The 14,734-nt window shown below is 32.9% G+C and overlaps 2 protein-coding genes and 1 non-coding gene across 3 annotated transcripts; 1 reads left to right on the forward strand and 2 right to left on the reverse strand.

Moving 5' to 3' along the window:
• Nucleotides 1–694: 694 nt before the first annotated feature.
• Nucleotides 695–4,017, forward strand: LOC106103194 (lysozyme-like). The gene is made up of 4 exons (XM_013282882.1): nt 695–966; nt 2,730–2,822; nt 3,389–3,515; nt 3,823–4,017. The coding sequence occupies exons 1-4, from the start codon at nt 729–731 to the stop codon at nt 3,947–3,949; spliced, it is 585 nt and encodes a 194-aa protein (XP_013138336.1). The 5' UTR covers nt 695–728; the 3' UTR covers nt 3,950–4,017.
• Nucleotides 4,018–7,013: 2,996 nt separating this feature from the next.
• Nucleotides 7,014–9,626, reverse strand: LOC106103241 (lysozyme-like). The gene is made up of 5 exons (XM_013282938.1): nt 9,497–9,626; nt 8,987–9,075; nt 8,725–8,785; nt 7,869–7,995; nt 7,014–7,081 (listed from the first exon to the last, which is right to left on the reverse strand). Exons 1-5 carry the CDS (start codon nt 9,624–9,626, stop codon nt 7,057–7,059), a joined length of 432 nt encoding a protein of 143 aa, XP_013138392.1. The 3' UTR covers nt 7,014–7,056.
• A 2,699-nt stretch (nt 9,627–12,325) lies between these two features.
• On the reverse strand, nt 12,326–12,397 carry Trnat-cgu. Its single transcript has one exon. It is a non-coding gene; the product is annotated as a tRNA-Thr (tRNA).
• Between the last annotated feature and the right edge of the window lie 2,337 nt (nt 12,398–14,734).

A 14,734-nucleotide genomic window follows, 5' to 3' on the forward strand; every position in this document is an offset into this window, starting at 1 on the left:
GCCACAGGGAGAGTTTGAGTGCCGAAGGTTCCGCTGTGGTCCTTGGAGATCCAGGAACCTTCGTTAATTTCACTAGAGGATGCCCACCGAGGGGTTTTAGTAGGATTCACCTACTAAAACCTACCTACCTTCCCCCAGAAGGCAAGGTATCTTTTGAAGATTTCCCCCCAACACTAAAAAAAAGGAATAGTGGCGTATAAGACTAGAGCCACCAAGATATTTGAAAAGACATATACTTTGTAGATGTTTTTTGCAACCACTGTACATGATTCGAAGAACTTTGGTTCTGCTTTAATTAGTCGATAAATAATGTAAATAATTAATTTATGACTTTTTGACAAATAAATATTAACTTTTTAATAATTTGTTTTATTGGAAACAATGTAAGTAAACTATTTAACGCGCTAAGAGGCTAGTGGTTATAGGTTATTTCCAATCTAGGGGTCGTGGTTACGAATCCCATTCGACTATTGTCAAAAACTATATCCTATCACAATTCTAAAGCTAAGTTGGAATGGTTACAATAAATGTTATTAAATAAAAAAAATCCGAGAACATCAATAAAATATAAACGAACGTAATAATTTAATATCATTAAAGATTTTCTTTTTATCAGACTATATACTGGGTAAGTACTTACTTTTTATAATATTTAGTGTGTAAAACCCTAATAGGATAAGATATAACAGTCAAAGTCTATAATACAAATAAAGTATTTAAAAAAGGTAATGAACCTTATTAAAAGTCAGGTTTACGAGTGCTGGGATTTTCCCTATCAGACGTGCGCACGCGCACAAACGTTCATAATTGTCAGTCATAAATACAACGCGATGAAGAACGGACGTGTGGCGGTTATTATTTTAATTGCAATATCAGTTACGATAGTCGAATGCAAAGTGTTTACAAGATGTCAATTGACCCGCGAACTCTTAAAGAATGGATTCTCAAGGACGTTTATTAGTAATTGTGAGTTAATATTATTTAACGAATAAAACAAATGAATTAAATATGTTTTTATGACTAGTATATAGACAGAATAATTTATATAAACATGTTTTATCTACATTTATTTTATAGAAGTGCGCACAAAATTTCGTTGTTTTTATTAAAATTAATTGTGGTTACGTAGGTTAATATGGTTACTAGCTTTCGCCCGCGACTACATTCGCGTGAAAATAAAAAAAAACAAGAGTGAGTAGTCTATGTTTGATGTCAAATTTCATTGAAATCCGTTCAGCTGTTTAGGCTACAAATGTGAACAAACATCCATCCATCTTAACTTTCGTATTTATATTAGTGTGATAAGTATTTTACTTAACTACAACTTATCAAAATGATTTGTAAATCATTAACCTCATTTAAGTACTTACCGTTTGTTATTTGTAAATACCGTCACACTTGTCGATAAAATTGTCTTTGAATTATTGAAGAAAATTAAATATTCGAATATACATCTTATTTATCAGACTATTATAAATCTAAAAGTATGGATGGATGTTTGTTAATGCATATTACTAAAGCGTCTTAACAGACAACATAATCTAGAACGCAGACGACATAGTGTTTTTTTTATTTATTCCTACCAGAAGTCGTGGGTAAAAGATTGTTTTCTAATATTCTCGACCTTGACCTATAGGTTTAACTTACGAGATACCTGTCCATGTTGTTTTAGTCTTTTACTCGTTGGAAATAGATTTGCCTATGTTAAATTCTATCCTGCAATTTACTTACACTGTGTTAAATTGCATCACATATCGTATTGTTTGTGTATCCATTGTGTTACGATTCCAGTTGGAATTCCGTACCGTGTGCGTAGGTGACATTTCAATACACCCGAACAAGGTCACTTGCAATATACAGTATGTAATAATTGAAGTATTTATTTATTTATAATGCTTGTATGGATCCCTGAAGGGTAAAAGCCTCCTCCGACGTTGACTAGTGCTGTCTTTCCTTCGCCACGTCCAACCATCCCGCACATAATTTATAACATTATAAATGCGAAAGTTTAGATGGATGTATGTAGCCTAAACTACTGAATGGATCTTGATAAAATAAGACATAGTTATAGATAGTCTGGAATACATAGGCTACTTACTTTATTATTCCACGCGAGCGGACTCGTAGACGAAAGATAATATTTTCACAGATTATAAAATAATTTTAAAGATAAGTGAAATTGTCAGAGTTAATTCAATAATAAAGATTTCGTTATTAGGAATGTTATATCCTACAAGTACATGTATGACTTTAGTCAAAGGGTTCGAGTTTAAAGAATAGGTTAGTAGGTTCCATTTCTGGAATACCTGTACATATTTCGGTAATGGAAGCCGACCGTCTTAAGTACTGCATAAACCTACATACAAACTAATATGAAAAGAGCGAATTGATAATAAACACATCTCGCATCCAATGTTTAGAAAGTATTAACGGCATTAAATTATTTACTTACAAAATCTTATCTCCTGATATGACACAGAAAGTAAAAACATTTGTGAATGTATCTGCATAGATACGTCAACGCATTGGTAAACATTTTTTTGTAGTTAAAACAGGAAATGCGTCATATTTTGTCCGCACTTTTGCTTTTTTTTACATAGTAATTTTTAAAAATAATAATTTTTAAAAATAATAATTTTTAAAACTTCTACAAAATTTCATATTCCTTACTTCATCTTTTTTTAAAGTTTTTTAAAAGTCCCATATTCAATTTTTTTTTTACATTTCAGGGGTATGCTTGATAGAACAAGAAAGTGACAGGAATACATCAGCATATCTTGCGAAGACACCTAGAAGAAAGTACTATGGACTTTTCCAAGTAAGTTTTTTGTTTTTTAATGTTTATTCAAATTTCGACGTATAAAAGTGTATTCACCTTCGTTGCAATCGTTAACTGGTCCCTAAGGAATAGAGCGGGAACACCTTGGATTAGACTGTCCCATAAGATTTATAATTCTGACGTACTTAAACATAAATAAGACAATATAAGTGACCAAGAAGACACGACAAATAAAAAAAATAGAACGATAGACTCCCAAAAAGACTAGACATAAAAAACCCACTTACATTTTTTACATCATTTTTTAATTTATTAATATTGCTTTTAATATTGAAACTAACAACAACTCTAGGGCTTGTGTCAGAAGACTAGATTTTATATCTTTTTAAAACAAAATGTTAGTAGATTTTTGTTAATTTACTAATGTTTATTTTACCATTTCAAGTAAGCTCTAGGGTTTGTGCTTGGAAATTGTTTACGATAGTCGAATGGTGGGATTCGAACCCTCGATCACGCGACCGGAAATACGTAACCCTAACTAGGCTATTGGAGTTTTAAATTAACATATTGAGTTTAAGGTATTATTTCATTTTATTATATTTGTTACAGCTCTCCTTGATGAAGACATCCGCGACGACGGTGTGTGCGCTCTGAAAGTTTTCGAACAAGAAGGATTTAAGTACTGGTCGCGTTGGGAAGCGCGTTGTAAAGGACAAAATTTACCTGATATAGAAAAGTATGTCGAATGATGTTGAGTTATTTTCCTACCATAGTACTTTTTTAACAACCTTTTAATGAAACAATATGATTATAATCTTTACAAGGAATCTTATCTCTGTTATAAAGACGATACTATCTTAATCTTTTTCAAATAAAAGTCAAATTATATAAGCTGTTATTAAGGACTACAGTACATGTGAAACAAACAATAATTATATTCCTAGTATAAAATAGCTTCAAGTTGAAAACAACGCCATCTATTAACATAAAAAAGAATGGATTTAGTCAGAAATTTGATATTTCGTTAATTTTTTTTTCTATAGATGTCCAGATTGGCAATACCCAACTAATCGTGCTTCTCCGCCGAGAGATAAACGTACTTTAAGAGGTCGAAGATCAGCTTTAAGAAGAAAACGTTTTAGTTTATATTTGGAGCAAACCAAAGCGTAATAGTATTGTATTTATAAAATTGTTATCTGTTTAATACTTTTTAGTACAAATAAATTTATATAAATTAACGTCTTTAATATCTTCCATTCCAAATATGTGTAAATTTTATTCTACACAATTATAATAAATCCGAATAAAGGCTTATTATTATTCTATATTAATATTATAAAGAGGAAAACTTTGTATTTTTGTATGTATTGTAATAACTCAAAAACTACTGGGCCAATTTAAAAAATTCTTTCACCATCAGAAAGGTAATTTATCTGTAAGTAACATAGGCTACATTTTTATTATTACTAATGTTTAGCAACTATTAATAAACAGCGTGTTTCTGGACGCCGTCGTTAAAAATTCACTAAACTTTAACTTTTCTCGGTTTACGCTGCCTACACCGTTAGAGGTATATAAAAATGATGTATGACAGAATTGTAGATTTAAAAAAGTTCTAGAGAAAAGTCCGCGATAGCATTTATATATCTTTAACGGTTCTCTTACAATCGCCGCTTTTTTGTTTACAAAATGAATTAAAAACCTTACGCTATTTGCAGCGTTCTTTTATTGGTTTCAATATTAGTCCTTATCCAAATAAACGCGTTTGTTATCAGGAGAATTTAATGTAGAATAAAATTGTCCTTTCCCGTATTTAAATTGGACTGATAGTTTAGAAGATATCGCGAACACAAACAATAAGGCTAACCGAAAAATCAGCTTACAAGCTACCGGGCTTAGAAATTTGGAATCTTGCATCGGTAGATTTCTGCTGTTACGTAGATTACTACTAAGTTAATACTTTTGGTAATAGGTTGAAAAAAATGGCGATCGTAATAGTTTATATTTGTTATTTCACGCGGGCGAAGTCGCGAACAACAGCTAGTATGTTTGTATGTATTGAAATAACGGAAAAACTACTGGGCCGATTTTGAAAATTCTTTCACCTTTACGAAGGTAATTTGTTGTTGATTATGTGTGAGTAATATAGGCGTAAATGTTTTACAATTTTTTAATTTTACACGGACGAAGTCACGAGCAACAACTAGTATACGTATAAAGTTAGCAAAATCATTATTTCTTTGATTGTAAAACTCTTTTACTAACGTTTTTATACAATATCATGTTCAATTATCCATCATTTAGATTATAATTAAGTGGTTATTAACTTTTTTACAGAAATTAAGTAAGCAAGTTTTGAGAACAAGGTGAAATAGCCTTTTGTTTGAGTCAGTAACAAAACTAATAGTTCGTAATATTTTAATTTTAGAAATTTTTCCCAGAAAATGTTTATTTTTTTTATCTCTCCATCGTATGAGTGTCATCGTATCTCTCTTCCATCGTTTGTCGTGCGCACAGCAAAGGAGTGGTATAAGTTGCCGGCGTCATTGTTCCCGTCAAGTTATAACATGGGTGCCTTTAAGAGCAGGGTGTATCGGTACTTACTAAACTAGCGCGTACCATCCTTCGACCACATCTTCACCTTGGTCTAGGTGGGATAGTGGTCAAGCGCTGGTTTTTTTTTTTTAAAATCTCTCATAGATATTACGCTTACAGCCTAATTAAAATTTGTACTAACATTTGCTTATACTCAGTTTATTCGTAAATTTAACTTTATACCGCGTTTATTTGTAAGGCTGTAAAGTTTAACTACAGGTTCTGGTTCCTTGTCACGTTCTTAGGTTGAAGGAAAACATCGTGATGGAACCTACATGGGAAAAAATTCAAAGCGTCTAAAGTCGAGAATTTCGCAGCGTGGATGACCATGCCTAGTTATCCATAATATAAGGAATAAGATACGTAAATACGACGGTCTACATATTAAATCAAAATAATCTAGTTAAGTTACCATCGTCATAAATGATGACCCTTCTTATCACCAGACTATAAATAAAGACCTTATCATAATTTCTACAAATGTTTCCACAGCAATCAGTTTTATTGCGAATCCTATTAAGATAATGAAATTATTAACTAGGTAATACATTTATTATAACCCCACAAACTTCGTTAGCGCGGAAAAAAAAGTAATATGCCCGGTCACAGCTTCAGGTATACTTCGGTGAAAGTCCCGTCAAACTCGGGTTAGACATTTCGGAGGTTACTCGGAAAAAACGCGGATTACATACAGACATAACCAAAATTTTTAAATCGGTTTTCGTTTTCAACAACACATAACTACTTCATCTTTGTTATGGTTTTTCATATACGATATTACTTCGCCATTCTTGAGAATTATGATTGAATGTTGATGGCTACAAAGGTAGAGGAAGACCGAAGAAAGTACGCTTGGATTGTGTGAAAGAGGATATGCTTAAGAAAGGAGAGGACACAGATATGACGGCTGATAAAGATGTATGGAAGAGCATACTATGCCGATCCTCCGTAAGGGATAAGGGTATGTAGATGTTTGCTTTTTTCTTACCTTTATAATTATACTCCAAAGAAATAAACATGAAATTATATTAACTGGATTTTGACATCAAAGAAATAAAAGAACAAATCTATTACTGCTTTCACAATATTTCAATAACAAATAGTGATTACATGTAATTGAACGTAAGAAATTACGAGAGATTTCTTTGGCAGTCTTATATGAGTTTTCCCGTGGGTCATATTATATTGGTTTGTCATTTAGATAGTTTATGAGTTTAATCAAGGCATTCCTTTCCTCCCTACTGCCAAATTACATTCTACATGGAGCATATCACTTTAAGAACATTTTCTAGGATCATAATTTATCATTAATGATAAGAGAGAATATAATTTGTCTAAGAATTTGAATTTTAGGTAAATAATGTAATTATAGTGTGACAATATTAACTGGCCAGAGACTTTATCACGAATTTTCTTGCACAATTTGTAGTAGATTTGTACAGCGCCCCTACCGGGCATAAAGTAAATCACCAAACATACAAATTTTGTCGATGAAGTGACGAATACATTCTCGCAATTATCGAGGAATTGTGATAGACATCTAGCGGTCAAAAGTGAAACGAAAGATTTACAAAAGTTTGACTGTGGATAAAGTATAAGAGCAGTAAATTATAAAAAAATATACTTTTATTGATAAAAATATTAACATTAACAGTTTAAAAATCTTTGTAGTTCATCGTTGTTTAGAAATTAAGCCATTCTGGACATCTGTAAAAAAACACAATATTAAAGTTTAATCAAGTTTAATAAATAAATTTTAACAGTGGTAAAACACGCTTTAATATCTTCCCACGAATGCGCCTGGTGTAATACTACGACCACAGAGAAGACAGGCGTGAAGTGGAAGCAATTCCGCGTTTCGTCTGATGAATGTGGTGCCGGAGGCCTAATTTTAGTCCTTTTACCTTTTCACCCTTTTCATAAGAGGAGAGGTGGGAAAGGAAAAGTGTATTTGACGGTGGTGGAGACGCATAAGAAAGGGAAATATCCTCTTAATATGCGTCTCCTCCTTCGTAAAATAAGGGTAGGAAACGCATTTGCAATTGCGGATGTTTTTGGGGAACGGTCGCTTTTCATTTCGATGGATTCAGGTGGCGGCTTGCTCGTTTGCCATCTTATAATATAAAAAAAATCAAACACAATTCTCTAAATTGTAATGAATGATGATGATTTTCAATTATCATCAGTTAGCATGCAATGTGATAGCGATAAGCGCGAATAGACCAATGCGACCATTCGCGTAGTCTATAGACTACCGATCTTGCGGTCGAGGGTTCGAATCATGGCATTCGACTATTGTCGTGAACCATATTCTAGCACAAGCCTAGAGCTTAGATGGAATGGTTATAGGGAATATTAGTCAATTAACAAATATCTACTAATGTTTTTATTAAAATAATGTGATAAGAATAAAGAGGCTGAAAAGACTCAAGCGACGAAAAAGAAGATGCAACATTATTTATTAGAATATTATATTTAGTTAGTTGAAACTTACTTTTCGACATCAGGTAATGTTTGTCCTTTGCACCTTGTCCCCCATTTAGACCAATACTTAAAACCTTCCTGATCGAAAACTTTAAGAGCACACAAACTGTCATCTTTGATATCTTCATCTAAGAGAGCTGAAATGAAATAAAGACAATGTTAATTTACATTTAATCCACACTTATATTATTGAAAAAAAGCAACAGTATTTTTGTATGTATATCTATACTATTATAATATAGCGTAAACACACACTTTTAGCACATTTTTAATAATTGTTTTTTCAATAAAGACCTACACTTACGACACGCTTTAGGCTATATATTTTCGCGCTATTAAATTTAGTGGATAAACAAATTGGACATTAATACTAATGTGGGAAAAGGACCATAAGTTGCTGTCAACATCAAGAAAACAAAATTTTTTAGGATTGTCATCATGTCATTTTGACATTTGCAATTGATAATTTGACAAATGTAAACGATAAAGTAAAGTTTTTATAATTACTTGCGGATGAAGCCGCATGGGAACAGATAATAACGAATGAAGTCAAAAACTACTGATCACATTTAATTTTTTTTCCACCATTAGAATGTTACGTTACATCTTAAATTGATAAAAAAAGTTGGAATTGTAACCATACTAATATTATAATGTTTGTTAGAGTTTGTAGCCTAAAGGACTGATTGGATTTCGATGTAATTTGGTACAAGATGTAGATGGTAGTCTGGTAGAAATAGACTACTCACTTTTGTTTTTTTTCATTCCACGTGGAAGGAATCGCTCGCGAAAGCTATTATAAATAAATGCTGAGTAATGTTTAAACCTCCCTTAGTTATTTATTTATTTACATAAGATAGACTCACCTTCACACGTAATATCACATTTTCCACCTCTGCGACCTTCTTTGCAAAATTCGCTTCCTATCTAAAAAAAACAGAATTATTATAAATGCTAAAGATTATGTGAATGGATGTTAGAGTTTTCCGCTTAAACTGCTGAACGGATCTCGATGTAATTCTGCATAGATGTAGAGGATATTCTGGAAGAACACATAGGCTACTGTCTGTTGTTTTTTTTTAATTCTACTCGGGCCAAAACAAATATAAACGTGTTTTAACTACGTACTTGGAATAATCCGTAATATTTCTTCCTTGGAGATTTTACAACAAGAGCAGCGGTGTTTCTGTCGCTTTCATGTTCGATCATGCACACCCCTGAAATATTAAATATTTTACACCAATATTATTTTATTGCTAAGTGAGAGACACCCTTGTTTATAAATGCGAAAGTTTAGATGGATGGATGTTTGTTAGAGTTTGTAGCCTAAATGGCTGCATGGATCTCGATGAAATTTGGCATAGACGTAGAGGATAGTCTGGAAGAACACATAGGGTTTTAATTCCACTCGGACGGAGTCGCGGGTAACAGCTAGTATTTTTATAAATAACGCTTTTCAAGTTGTGGGAACTTAATTAAGATTGCATATATCAAACATCTTGCTATTTTTTTTGAATGTGTAAATTTTTGTGTTAACCCTGAATAAATAAATATAAGTACTATGTACAATTTTACATTCAACTATTTACGAAATTCCCTAAAATGTTATTTCACGTATTAGTATAAAAATTAACTTACAGTTGCTAATAAAAGTTCTTGGAAAACTATTCCTTAGAAGTTCTTTTGTCAGTTGACATCTCGTGAACACTTTACATTCTGCAATTGAATATGTTATTGCAATTATCAATATAATACGTTTGGTCTCCATATTGTATTACGCCGACTGACATTTCCGCGATATTATCGATGTACTAGCTTCATTGAGGGGTTTCCCAAGTTCCACTTGTGTCAACATATAGTCATCCTTTATATTCTCCTTGTAAAAAGAGGGACAACGATATCTGAGATAAATGTAGTCGAAACACTCGACTTGACATTGAATTTCATTTCCTCTCCCTTTTGTTTGTTTCAAGGTTAGCAATTTTAAAGTGGATATGCATGTTGTTTTTACTATCGATAAACATGTGCCGCGCGATTTTGACTATTTTTTTATAGTATAAGGTGACAAACAAACTAACGACCAGTATTCGTGAATGTAGCGAAGTGACCAATAATCTGCATTTGCAGATGTGTTGCCTACTTAAAGGCGGGCGCACACCTTTCAATAAATTATTGAACAAAATATGTGCGATTGTCGATTGTTTCGCTGCCGTCAACTGTTTAGTTAACTAAAAATCGAGTAGTGTGCGTACCTCCATATCAGGTCATAGGAATCAAAGCGGGACTAAACAGTTGTGCGATAGTTCAGTTTCAGGTGCGAACGCTCTCAACAGAGGAGAGTACGCACTTAGTAGATATCTCCCCTTATCTATGCGTTTCTTTCGCCAAACTCTTTTCCATTTCGCATCTTTTTGACCGACTTCCCAAAAGAAAGAGGTAATCAATTCGACGATATGTTTTTTTCTAGTACGAAGAAGACTAAAATTAGGCAGGTAATCTCATTTAACGAAATGCGAAATTGCTTTCACTTGACGCCTGCAGTGGTCGTGGTATTTCACCGTTTAATTCATATAACAGATGTTAGGTCTATATTTTTTTTTACAACAAAAGGGGGCAAACGAGCGGTGTGAACACTTTTTTATTTATTTTACTTTTATTAAGTGGCATTTATCCCAGTAATAAAGAATAGGTAAGATATGCGACCGTTTTCAAATAATGAAGTAGACAGAGTTGGTATTAACATTTTATTTGAAGATTCGAGGATGGATTAACATTTATTTGAATACCAAATGTCTTTAAATTTGTGGGGCTTAAAGATCAATGAGGTCGTTTACGTTTTGAAAATAAAGAAAGAATGGAATCGATTGGAATAATTGGAATACGTAAAAAATAGGGACGGAAAATATTTTTGTTTTTTTTTTTTTAATTTCCTCACCGTTTGATTAAGCAAATATTTATTAGATTTAGAATGAAAACTATACGCATTGTTAAATTGATTAAGCCATGCTTTGACTATTGTGTAGGTCACTTGATTATTTGTACATTACACTGATAATATTTGAAACAAAAACATCGTCGAAATGAACATTTTAAAACAAATCATACTAATATTATAAATGCGAAAGTTTAGATGGATGTTTGTTAGAGTTTGTAGCCTAAACTGCTAAACGGATTGCGATGAAATTTACAGATATAGAGGATAGTCTGGAAGAACACATAGGCTACTCACTTTTGTTTTTTTTAATTCCACGCTGACGGAGACGCGGGTGAAAGCTAGTAGAAATATAAGTGAGTACTATAATACTTAGTGGTAAGGTTATATAAAAAATATATTGTTTTACCCCAAAATAAATTAGACACTGTTTTGTGAAACATGTGTTTTATCTGTCTGCCGCTAATCAATGTTATGGTTTTTAATATGATATTCTGTTTCTTCTTAAAGATATAAATCTCTCGGCTATTTATGAGTACTTTATTATTAGTAAGTTAAGGTCACATTTCGCAGCACATAATAATGTTTACAAATGCAACCTGCATATATCCGCGAATAAATAAAAATATGAAGTCAATCCGTGTATCGTGGTTTACTACGGCCTAGACACTTACTTATAGTAGGCTTCCAGACCTTCAGTGGAAGGTATAGTGAGCTGGTGGTGAAAAAAGTTTCAATAGCCATGATTTGATGTTAAGGTTGGTAAGATTTTAAGTTAGAACATAGACGTATACAATCATAGATATAACGCTGCGGTTACATTATGACGCATCTTAATCAGCTGTCAAAGTAATTAGTGCACACTGCGTTCTGAGTTAATTTACCCTGTCACTTGTCATATCATATGTCACTTGACATGTTCAGTAAGTTGATACTAAAATACAGTTAAGGTAACTTTAAAAGTATCGAAAATCAGACATCAAACTTTGCGCGTATAAGATACCTATTGAGGTCCTCTACTTCCAAAGCTTGTATCGTCTTTTAAGAATCATCCAATATTTCCTATCGTATTTTTATTATGTTACTTCTTACTAATATTAATGGAAATGTTTAGTTGGATGGATGAATGTTTATTACTATAACATACATCCAATAAAGATTAAAGAATCCAACGAAAGCCTAACATGTAGAATTTAGTCTTAAGGATCACATACACTACCTAAAAAAACGTTTGTTTTTTTATTTAAAATTAGCTTTTGTCCGCGACTCCGTCCGAGTAGAATTACAAAAACAAACGAAAGGAGCTTATGTGTTTTTTCAGACTATTTTTATATATATGCCAAATTTCATCAAGATCCGTCAAGGACTTTAAGCTACAAACTTTAACAAACATCCATCCATACATACAAATAAACTTTCACATTTATCATATTAGTACTATTTGACGTTTTTCCATTTAGTATTATTACAATTAAACAATAAAATATATGGATTTTTTGTAATTGTAGAAAACAATCGAAAAAAAAAAAACACGATGCCCCCTGTGAGGATTGAACTCACGACCCCTGGTTTACGAGACCAGTGCTCTGCCACTGAGCTAAAGAGGCGATATCAGTCCCCTTTGTAACTTCAATAAGGATGAGGAGCACAAGTCGTATTCGTTTTTCAAATATTTGTAAACATATGTAGGACAATCTTTGAAACGTTTTAATTTGTTTGCCACTAGCTGTTACTCGCGACTTAGACCGCATGAAATTAAAAAAATAATAAAAAAGCAGCCTATTTTACTTACTGATAACGTAACTTTTTAATGGCGAAAGAATTTTGAATTGTAATACATACAATAGTACAAATCTTCACCCTTTATAATATTAGTATAGGTCGTACAATGTGCTCATATCCGTAGTTCAACAATAAATTAGATTTTCATTAATACATTATTGTAAATCTTAAAAACACTACAGCCGGATTCTCGTTTCAGAATGTTAAACACTTTTGAAATTGAAATTTAAACGATACCGTTCAATTGTTACATATTTAAATGTCGTTTCAGTATTCTGCCGTTGCTGTTAGCCTAGTCAAATGTAGCAACGACGATCAATTAAAAACAATAGTTTTAATACCGCTTTCTAATAACATGCTGGTTTTATTTAAAGTTATACTTTTAATGATAATAGAGGCTTTGTAATTTTTTTAATATTTATATGAATAAAATGATATAACGAACTGGTTTTTAGATATTAAAAATCTCGGCTCACGGAATACAAAGGAATAATCACCCACGAGCTGAAATATAAAACATTCATATTTCAATTTAAATATAGACGTTAAATACACCGATGGCAGCCATTTTAATTAATTAAGCCTGCTTGTAAAATCGCATTTTTTTCCCACTGTTAATAATTATTTTAATGAGGTCGCTTTCGTAGTTTCATTATTAGATTTTGTTTGTTAATTATGTCGGTTACTGATGTTTTCTAAAACGTATTTATTTAAATACCGCAATACGATGGGAAAGAGGGACTTTTGTTTTATATGTCCCTGGATATAAGGGCGGGAATACACATGGCATTAAAACGGTGTAGCCATGCCACCTATTGGAACATGCCAAATACTGGTGGTATGTACACATGCCAGTGAAATTTTTATGAAATCGTATGAAACGAGACATACATAATGCAATTTCATAAAATCATTTCGTGCTAGTTACTTGTATGACCTACATTCCTGTGCTATACGATTCGCAGCCGGAGACCTGGATGTAGAAGAAGAGTCTATCAGGCTCTCTTGCACCCTCTATGAGCAAGGCGTGAACGGCGATAACATATATAATATGCACAGTTGTCAATACCGCGGATTTGGTGGAAGGTAGTCTTGTGCGTTGGCGGTCATGGGAATAAACGGAACTCGTACAGAGTTGATGCCGTCAGGATCACGGTAGTATGCGAGAGCGTTCCCGTGTTCCTGATGTATGGCAGGAACAGGACATCGTGGGGTTTTAGTTGGTGTAAACCCGACATAACCACCCTTGTACCCATAAGAGTGACATGTGTAGGCATTTCCCCGCGTTAAAAAAAGCATATATTTACTGGCATGTGTATGCCTTGAGGGTAGTTACAGTCGGTTGGACTTCATTTGTTAACAATTGTCTGAAGCAGGATTTATTAATACTGGAAACGAAAATAATTTAAAATAAACAAAACTAATAGTAAATTATTCAGAAAACTCGAAGCTTTCGTTTTCTTTTAGCTAGTTCGTATTTATCCTTCGCAAATTATGTCGAGCATCGGTTTTTGTTAAGTTTCACTTGGCTCGAGTTTGACGTACTCCAAGTTGGCTGGTCAAATAGTTAAGACAACTCCCAGGAGAATTCACTGATTACTTCGGCTGACTGTTTATAGTTGAAACTCGTTTATGCTGCGGCAACAAGTCTAACTAGTTTGTTTCATTTTCAACTTTTTGATAGTGTTTTTTTTTATAAATATTTGTAGAAGAGAACTAACAATAAATGTTGGATTGTAAACTGTTGAACTAGTTTTAAAGAAATTTGGCATAGATATACAGCATAGTGTAGAAGAACGCATTAGATACTATTAACTACCTTATTCTTAAATTTAACGCAGATGGATTCGCGGGCTAAAGCTGTCTCTCTCTCCGGATCATTTCCTCATTCCTGAGGGTCGCGACCACTCTCCTTTACCCTCTCTCGAAGGGTGTTTCTCCACTCTGTGCGAGCTAAATCTAAAACTAGTTGGTCTATTATTTAAACGCTTAATTTATGGCGTACCTTACTAACATCTCATGGCAACCTAGATGCAAAGAAGTCTTTTACCCTTTCCATCCTTATGTTGTTAGATAATTCACATACCCGTACATCCTCTCCTCCAAAATATGATTTTCTTATTAGAAAATAGTAGGATTATCCTAGAAGTTTAAGAAATTGC

This window comes from Papilio polytes, unplaced genomic scaffold, assembly GCF_000836215.1.
Source record: "Papilio polytes unplaced genomic scaffold, Ppol_1.0 DF823835.1, whole genome shotgun sequence".
Taxonomy (NCBI): domain Eukaryota; kingdom Metazoa; phylum Arthropoda; class Insecta; order Lepidoptera; family Papilionidae; genus Papilio; species Papilio polytes.